This window comes from Cynara cardunculus (assembly GCF_001531365.2).
Source record: "Cynara cardunculus var. scolymus isolate 2C chromosome LG 4, CcrdV1, whole genome shotgun sequence".
Classification (NCBI taxonomy): Eukaryota; Viridiplantae; Streptophyta; class Magnoliopsida; order Asterales; family Asteraceae; genus Cynara; species Cynara cardunculus.
The window spans coordinates 17,797,504-17,807,242 of NC_037531.1; the positions used below are offsets into that span (position 1 = coordinate 17,797,504).

Consider the following 9,739-nt stretch of genomic DNA (forward strand, 5'->3'; position numbering starts at 1 on the left):
GAGAGAAACTGTAAAATATTCAAAATTAGATGAATGAGTTTTTTGGTTGATGTTTCATGTATTTTCTATAACACCATTCAAAGTTTAACGGGTGTTGTTTCATAGTGCAATAAAAGGATCCTACTTATGCTAATAAGTAGAGCGAGTGCACGGAACGCCACCTGATGCTTAATAGGTTCGCCCCTGCATGGAATGATGAGCTCACATCTTCGCTAAATGCACCAGAACGTGCAACAAGCACAAATGTGGTGCCATCGGAGACATGTCACCATTTTAATAATTTATAAATCTAGTAGAAAACATATACGTAAAAAGAAAGCTTTAAAATCAATGAACGATACTACATCAAAAGGGTTATTACATCCTCAGAGCCTGAAAGCTTTAAAAACATTCAGGGGTTATACAACAAGCTCGTTAAAATACACACACCATATATGCATTAAGAAGGGCTACTTCAAGAACGTTTTCCGACTTGCGTTGCCTCTAATAGTTCCTTTGCAACTATTATACGCAACTAAGTAGTTGTTTCGAACCACAAAGGTGGTGCCTGATTGATTGAGCTTGGCTCCAAAGGTCAAAAGTATCTGGAGGTTTTAGGTTCAAATCCAATAAGAAATAAAAATCCCCTTGTGGCCACGGGGGTTCAAATGCGATGACTTCGGGCTATCCGCAAAATAGGTGGTCACCTTGGGATTAGTCCGCTCGCGTAGCGGGTTGGATATTCAGGTTAATAAAAAAAGAGGTTGTTTTGTTGGTTTTTCACAAGTCATGTATGAATAAAGCTGTATGTATGGATTTGTATGTCTGTATAGATTGAGGATGATTTTTTCTTAAATGGAAGAAGTGTGTTTTTTAACAGTGACATAGTGGTTTGGAGAAAAAAACCTTGACCGTCTACATAAAACTCCCTCTAGTAGGTTACTGAAATTAGCCACTTTCTGTATCATCAAATCATTACCAAATAGTCATGTACAACTGACCGAATAAGTTATATGAGTCATATTAAGCTGCTAACAAACATATGGCCTATGAATGCAGCATTTGACTTTGCGTATAACTTAAGTATACGTAGTATGGTATCAATCAAATGTCGAAGACTATGTTTAACAAACTAGCTAAATATTAGTTGTTAAACCAATAATATTTAATAAAAACTAAATTACATTAAAAAGTAACGTATTTTAACTTGATTTATATTTTGAATAACGTACTTTTAATTTCCCATTTTGATACTTAACATGTAAAGTTTTAAACATTTAAGTACCCGGATAACCGGTTGAAGGATCGACTCGTTTGTCTAATAAACCACAATACATAAAAACTAGTTTTAGATTAATAAATCTATGCCAGCAAATAATATTGAGCTGAATACATATCCATTGATCATTTAATTCAAATATACTTAATTGGGCTTTTTTACTGAAAGCCCAAAAGTTTCATCTTCAACATTCCGTGTTCATGATTCCATCAATGGCGGACGAACCCCTACAGTCCTAGTGTCACCGATTTAGCCGACCTGCCGGTGTTTTCTACCGGAAGTCATACTCTATCCATCAGAGATAATGAGGAGCGAGATTATTAAACGGATTTTTTGGCCGAAGAAGCGTATCTGTGTCTGGCCATGGCGTTCGAACCACTCAGCATCCATTATCGAATTTCCTTCTAAAAAACCTTCAGGTTATCCGCCTTTCCTTCTCTCATAGACTCACCGAGACAAATTTAACTTCATTGATTTGTAACTGCATATATTTATGTGATGGATTGCGAGCACTTTCCTTAGGATTTACTCTCATACAACGTATTTCGACGCACAGTCGCAGGTCTGCTGATACTTTTCTTTCTTTATTTTCATTGGATAGTCATGGCGTCTACCTTTGGCATACTAATGCTGGTGTTAGATTAAAATCCATTTGGATTCATAAATTAGTCCTTATGATCTATAAAGTGCACTCTATTTTGGGAGTAATAGAAGTGTTGGACCGGCACATGGAGTTTCTTTGGTGTTAACGTTGTTTATTAACTTCTGCTTGAGATCGTTATAGGTCTTGAGCTTCTTTTATTTGATTATTATTGATTTCATGTAGTACTATAATGACCTAATGCCTTGTTGAAAAGACACATTTTCATTTTCAGTTAATGGTAATGGTTTTAGACACTGGATTGCTGGTTTTATCTTATTGTGGTTTAAAACGATCCTGCTTTTATGGGACAACATTTTCAGACCACAAATTGCTGGTGCATTCTTTGGAAGAGTACAAATTTTCAAGAAACTCAACAGCTGTTATCGGAACACATGCAATAATCATTAAACTTGGTTACGAAGCAAGCCCATCTCTCACATCACTGCTGGTTAGAGCATATATGTCTTTTAATCATAGTTTTGCTCGTCAATTACTTCATGACGTTCCTTATTGGAATTTCAACGTGGTTTCTTTCAATTTGATCATTGCAAGTTTTATAAAGATGGGAGACATTGACTTTGCCAAGAGGATGTTCCGAAAGATGCCCAAACGAGATCTGGTGTCCTGGAACACAATGATAGGAGGTTTTGTTAGAAATGCACGCTTTCAGGAGGCATTTGGGTTTTTCAGAAAGATGTTGAGTTCCAATGTGGAGCCAGATAAATTTACATTTTCATCCATTATCACTGCATGTGCTCGTGTTGGAGCTCTGGATCTAGCTAAGTGGATACATGGTTTGTTAACTGAAAGAAGGGTCGAACTCAACTTTATTTTGAGTTCTGCACTCATACACATGTACTCGAAATGTGGAAAAATTGGAACAGCAAAAGCGATTTTTAGAAGCGTGAAACACGATGACGTTTCTGTTTGGAATTCCATGATTAATGGGCTAGCAATGCATGGTCTTGCTATGGACGCTGTCGCAACTTTCTCAGAGATGGAAGCTGATAATATTTTACCTGATTCAGTTACTTTTGTTGGACTCTTAACTGCATGTAGTCATTGTGGCTTGACTCAACACGGGCGGGAGTATTTTGATCTAATGAGTAGGAAATATCTGATTAAGCCGCAACTTGAACATTATGGATCAATGGTCGATCTCTTTGGTCGAGCTGGGCTCCTAGAAGAAGCTTATGAAGTAATCAAGGGGATGCCAATAGACCCTGATGTTGTTATATGGAAAGCATTTCTTAGCGCTTGTAGAACACATAGAAATCCTGAGTTGGGAGAAGTTGCACTTTCAAAATTATCACATCTTGATAGTGGAGATTACGTCTTACTATCTAACACTTATTGCTCTGTAAGTAAATGGGATGCTGCTGCAAAAGTCAGGCATATGATGAAAAAGAAGGGAGTTAAAAAGAGTAGGGGAAGGAGTTGGATTGAATTTGGTGGAGCTATTCACCAATTTAAAGCCGGAGACAGATCACATTCTGAAACGGAATCAATTTACATGGTGCTTGAAGCATTGATGGGTCGTATCAGAGAGGAAGGGTTTGTTTCTGTTACAGACTTGGTTTTAATGGATATATCTGAGGAGGAAAAGGAGGAAAATCTGACTTATCACAGTGAAAAGTTGGCATTGGCCTATGGCATTCTAAAATCAAGTCCTGGATCTGAAATCCAGGTTTCAAAGAATCTGCGGACCTGTCTTGACTGTCACTCTTGGATGAAATTGGTTTCTAAAGTATTGAAAAGGGTAATCATTGTGAGGGACCGAATCCGCTTTCATCGGTTTGAAGATGGTCTGTGTTCTTGTGGAGATTACTGGTAGCTTATCAGGCTGGTAGCTGGTGAGCTTTTAGTAAGTTGTAAACTTCACTAAATTGATGTTATGCAGGGGAGATGGGAGGTTCCAGAGTTTTTCTGATACTCAACATTGAAATATCCGGATTTGGCTTCTCCAAGCAACGTGCAAAAAGCGAGTATGGTTTGTTGTTGGGTAAGTGGGGCTGCACCTGAGACAGCCTGACGATATTAAAAAGCACATATTGTTAAAATCCAAATTGTTTTAAGGTTTCTATGAAGAACCAACAACTTAATTGGCTCAATTGTCAAAGATATTAGTTGATTATTAGAAGTCACCAGGTTTTATGCTGCAACAGATCAAGTGAGCACCAGATTTTATAACAAATCAAGCCAAGAATATATGCTTTTATCGTCAATATTTTGTAAATAGTTTCTTTTCCTAGATTTGGATATATACATATAAGCTGTTTTATAGGCTAAAATTCTGTATTTTTCTGTATGTTAGACTACCAATCAGCTTGTATGTTAACTATATAATGAAAATTTAACTCGAAGAGAAGACACATTTTTCCAAAATCTCTAAGTTCGTCATCAAGTATCGCTATTGTGTTGCTTAAGGGAGTTCATCTTGATGGTGGATATTATGTGTTGTTATTCAGTTAATCTACACAGCTGCAGTACTGCTCACGTTTGTAAGCTTCTTACGGGCTTAAATCTGCAATTGTGTATGCTTAAACAAAAAACATGCCATGTGATAAAGGACTTCTCAAAGTAGGATGCATCTGCATCATGAAGAGGAGACTAATGAGACTTGGACTTTTACGAAGGTAAGAGGTTCCTTTTCTGGTACAGGACATATTCTTATTATTTTAGATGGGGTTTATGTTGATATCTCATGGTTATTCTTCATGATTACATGATATTGCCTGCAAAATTTATAGTTTTCTGAATCCAACCATTTTCATAGCATTTCACATTACAAACAACAGGTACTTGCAACCATATCCGGTATATAATGATCTTAGGAGGAAGAACAAGATGAAGAGATAAATGGAATGAGTGCACTGTTGACTAAACTAGCTATCTTGGATGGGTACCAATTTCAATTTGCCTCCATAAATTTCTGGAAGTTGGCTCTCGTCAATGTCTTTCAGAAGTGTAGATCTCAGCTGCTTATTTTCAACAAATACGATCTGCAAGGTAAAAGCTAAATTCAATCAATCTTGATTTTTATGTATACAATATTTATATATGGAAAGAATTAAACTCATACACACTTTCTCACATTTGGTGAGACTTGAACCCCTGACCTCCAAGAAGGTGGAGTTACCAAGTACCGCAGGGCCAATGGCCGTTTGGTTTGTGTGCTTGATCTTGGTGGCCACTAATTTTCACATGTATGACAGTGATAACAAGCTACTGCTTTGAGATGCAGACAAGCTTACCTTTTTCTTTGTTTTTTCATCAATAAAAGGATACACCATCTTCCATGCTGCCATAAATATGTAAGGAACATGCACAACAAACATTTTTCCAAGTCTTTCCGGATAATAATCCTGTGAAAACATCAATGTTCTACATCAGAAACTAACTTATGCCAATACTGTAAGATCTCACATCGGTTGGGGAGGGGAACAAATGTTGCCTTATAAGGGACTTGATACCTCCTCTTCGAGATGCGTTTTAAAACCGCAAGTCCCAGTTGTGGACAAAACTGACAGTATCTAGTACGGTTAGCCGGGGATGTTACAGATGGTATCAGAGCCGGGAACCAACGAGGACATTGGGCTCCCAAGGAAGGTGGACTGTAAGATCCCACATCGGTTGGGGAGGGGAACAAAGGTTGTCTTATAAGGGACTGAATACCTCCTCTACCCGACGCGTTAAACCGTGATTCCAAGTGTGGACAAAACTGACAGTATCTGGTATGGTTAGCCTAGGATGTTACAATTACCATCATTCCATTCTAGGCCATCATGATGCAACTATAAAAATATATGGAAATAAAGACTACGCAAAAATACACATGAATTTGGTATTCTTATCCTGCATGCATGCAAACAGAGTGAGATGCTTGCGAACCTGCAAAATAGAGAGCGAGGCAAGATATCCACGCATATCACTGTTTGAATATCCCCATCCCTGAATATCTGCGATAGCCACAAACTTTTCCTGGCCTGGAGGCATCCTGATAATCAATTTTCAGATATTGGTTATCAAGTAAATTTCTTTCAAATAAGCCTAGAAAGTACTCCCTAGTCTCTCCATCCCAAAATAAATGTCTAGAACGAAAAGACATAGAGTTTTAGAAATGTATAATTATTACACTTGTAAATTAATGATGGACAATTTTACCCTTAATAATAAAGGGAGTAATTAATTTCTCCATCTCATTATAAGGGTAGAATTTGAAAGTAGATATTTAGGGCCTCCTTTTTAGCAGTTAAATGAGTTTGATGGGACTCACAACTTATTCGGTGCTAAACATGACTGTTTGGTAGTGGTTTAATGATATAGAAAATGACTTATTCAAAGCTTCTAGGGGGAGCTTTATGCATAAAACCAAGTTTTTTCCAAACCTGTCCTTCCTATTTAAAAAACATGCTTCTTGAGAAAACATTCCCAATCTATACAGACAGATTAATCTACACAAACAACTTTATTCATACAGTTCAATGAAAAATCAACCAAACGACCCCTTATTTTGGGATGGAGAGAGTATTGTTTAACTTTTTTCATGAGGGCGTTTGGTTTGCAGATTCTTAAGGAATCTGTTGGAATTGGAATGTTGAATTCCATTCCCTCGTTTGGTTCATTTTTTTTCACGAAAGGAATCTTCAAAATCTTACAAATTCCAYAAATAAARGAATTTAATATTCCTTAGCAAATACATGTTATTTTGATGAAATGGAATTCTCTATTTTCATAATTTCAAATATGCCCTTAACCCAATATACCCTAATCTCATAAAATCCAATATGACCATCGTCGACCACATTCGTCCACTGTTGATCTGAATCACCGACGACCACCACCATCTGAACCATCGCCGACCATCGACAACTGAATCACCGCCAACTACCACCGATCTGAACCACTGCTCTGAACCACCGCTGATCTGAACGACCGTCGGCCACCGCCGATCTGAACCACCGTCGTTCACCGCCATCTGAACCACCATGGACCACCATCGATCTGAACCACTGTCGACTATCGCCATCTGAACAACCATGGACCACCATCTGAACCACCGCCAACTACAACCAACCTAAATCACCACCAACTACTACCGATCTGAATCACCGTTGGCCACCGCTGACCTGAACCACCATCGGCCATCACCGATCTGAACAACCACCAATCTGATCCATCCCCGATTTGAACCACATCCGACCACCGCCACCTGAAGCACCATGGACCACCACCTATCTGAACCACTGCCAGCCACTGGCGACTACCACCGATCTGAACCATCGCCGTCACCGCCGATTTGAACAACCACCGATCTGAACCACCGCGAACCACCATCGATCTGAACCATTGCCGACCACCACCATCTGAACCATTGCGGATCACCACCGATCTGAACCACCGCCGACCATCTTTGATTTAGTAACGTCGTTTGACTTATGGTTATATTTGGGTTGTTTATTTTATCTTGTTTTACGTATTAAATAATTATTTTATTAAAATATTTTTAGTTTTAAAAAAATTAAAATTTTCAAGAAAAGGCATTTTGGTCATTTACCAATATTTCATTCCAATTTCAAAGCTACATTTTGTGAACCAAACAGACAGATTCTAATTCCAAAGTTACATTCTGTAACCAAACAGACATATTCCAATTTCTTTAACAGATTCCATTCAAATGTTTGTCAACCAAATAGGTGGTCAAACGTGGCGGCATTTTCATTCCAATTCCTTCAAAGTTAAATTCCTTTTTAACAATTCCATTCTTTCCAAAAATATTCCGTGAACCAAACGCGAATTCCAATTGAAAGAGAACTTGTGAATCAAGATGATGTACCTTGAAGATATTTTTTCTAGTGTGAAGACGACAAAACCTGTGATGCAGTCACAACTGATTTAGAAACATATGCARGACAGATCAAAGAACATATGTGGTTTAAGTTTTAAGAACGTACGCTTGAACTCTTCCAGACCTCCTATTTTGTTGTGGTAATGTCTGCCACCAAACACAACAGTTATCAGGCGTCCACTTTTATCCCTTCCTTGCATGAACAACTTGTTTTGTGCTATTTCATTGSGGATTTCTGATGCAGAGATGCAACCATTTGGAACAAATGTTCTTCTCCATTTCAGGTACTTTAAAAACATAGCACTTGCTTTGTCTATATCCAGATCACGAGCACGAAGAAATCTTCTGATTGTCACATCATCACACTCCTAAGGTACAATTCAAGTCATTAGAGTGATATAGGGCTTGTTTGTTAGCAATTTAACGAGCTTAATGGGACTCACAGCTTATTCAGCTAGCTATAGATGACTGTTTGGTAGTGGCTTAATGATATARAAAATGGCTTATTCAGTAAGCTTCTAGGAGGAACTTTATGCAGAAGGTCCAACTTTTTTCAAACATGCCCCTCCCAATTAAAACCACGCACCTTCCATCTATGAAAAAATCCTCCCAAACAAAAACATTCTAACATTCTCGATATTTAGGACTTGATGGAAAACCAACCAAACAACCCCTAGGATGAAGTTGTATTTTTTTTTTCTTTCCTGTTAATATGCTTAATATCTCCGATGCACATTCACATTTACTCCTTTTGCTAGGAAACAGTGCCAAATTTGCAAATCTAGTGACTTGCACCACCTAAAAGTCTTGAGGGAACTTTATCATTTTAAGTTGTTAAGATATCATTCTTTTGTTATGCAATTGATCTCATCCCTTTTGACAGATCCATCGTCTTGTATTATGTTCTGTCAAATGAAAAATTAGAAAAAAGATTTTTGGCCTAGTGGTATGTGAGTCTTTGGCCTCCTAGGAGGTCAGGGGTTCAAATCTCACCAAAGGTAAGATGGGTATGTGAGTTTATTTGTTCTATTTGTCGTATATAAATATTATATACTTCAAAAAAATAGATCCCATATTTTAAGTGTCAAATGTGTTTCCTTCTTAAATCTTGACATTAGAATTGATGCAATTGTTTTGGATTGATAGAAAAACTTGGTTAACATATTAAATAAAATCATCATATGATCATCTTGGTGCTGAAAATCTAAAACTGGAAAGGGAATTTTATTGTGGGACTGAGGGAGTGTTTAACATGATACATCTAAGTTCAGTACAATCTTGAACAATCATTAATGCAATAAACTGCAAAGAATGGAAATCTATGATGAAACTGGCCTATTCAGTAAGCTTTTAGGGAGAACGTTATGCAGAAAGCCAAGTTATTTCCGAACTTACCCCTTCCAATTAAAAAACACGCTCATTCCATTTATGATGAAACAAACCCTCCCAAACAAAAAAACATCTCAATCTATACAGACAGATTAATCCACACAGTCAACTTTATCTATACAGGACTTAAATGGGAACCAACCAAACAGCCCCTTACACATGGTTTAACCATTTGATAGGATCATAGAGACAGACTCACCTTGGAGGCAGGATCCTGCTTTTCGACCAAAACCCTCATTTGCAAAATCTTTTTCTGTTCCTCTTCCTTGCCCTCCATCTGTTTTACTTTCTTTCTATAGCTTGAAACTTGTATGATTAAGGTCTCTAATTCTCTATCTAAAATATACACTATGTGTGGGTGATTCTCTCTCTAAATATATGCTACTTTTTGTCTTTCTTGGAGAGAGGAGAACTTGAATGTATAAAATTACCAAACAGACCTTTGTTAGTTGTTGCTTGGTGTTATCATCCAACTATGTGGTTAATGCTGGCTGTGACTTCTAACYGTTAGGTGATGTGGGTGGGTGTGGGCAACAGAATTAAATGCTGGGTAAATTTTCATTGAACCCCTTTTAGATCATTTAGTTTACATGTTTTCCCC

At 37.6% G+C, this 9,739-nt stretch overlaps 2 protein-coding genes across 2 annotated transcripts; one reads left to right on the top strand and one right to left on the bottom strand.

Moving 5' to 3' along the window:
* The first annotated feature begins 1,536 nt into the window (after positions 1-1,536).
* LOC112511634 (pentatricopeptide repeat-containing protein At5g50990) lies at positions 1,537-4,264 on the top strand. The gene is made up of 2 exons (XM_025117333.1): positions 1,537-1,677; positions 2,222-4,264. The coding sequence occupies exons 1-2, from the start codon at positions 1,563-1,565 to the stop codon at positions 3,733-3,735; spliced, it is 1,629 nt and encodes a 542-aa protein (XP_024973101.1). The 5' UTR covers positions 1,537-1,562; the 3' UTR covers positions 3,736-4,264.
* A 370-nt stretch (positions 4,265-4,634) lies between these two features.
* On the bottom strand, positions 4,635-9,630 carry LOC112511323 (phosphatidylinositol transfer protein 3-like). Its single transcript, XM_025116906.1, has 6 exons — positions 9,338-9,630; positions 7,856-8,117; positions 7,738-7,774; positions 5,793-5,898; positions 5,156-5,266; positions 4,635-4,903 (listed from the first exon to the last, which is right to left on the bottom strand). The coding sequence occupies exons 1-6, from the start codon at positions 9,413-9,415 to the stop codon at positions 4,787-4,789; spliced, it is 711 nt and encodes a 236-aa protein (XP_024972674.1). The 5' UTR covers positions 9,416-9,630; the 3' UTR covers positions 4,635-4,786.
* Positions 9,631-9,739: the final 109 nt, after the last annotated feature.

Excerpts from the sequence above, each read along its gene's own strand:
- LOC112511634 (XM_025117333.1), top strand. The coding sequence starts at position 1,563 with ATGAGGAGCGAGATTATTAAACGGATTTTTTGGCCGAAGAAGCGTATC. Across the intron at positions 1,678-2,221 it reads TCCTTCTAAAAAACCTTCAG|ACCACAAATTGCTGGTGCAT; the intron begins GTTATCCGCCTT and ends CAACATTTTCAG.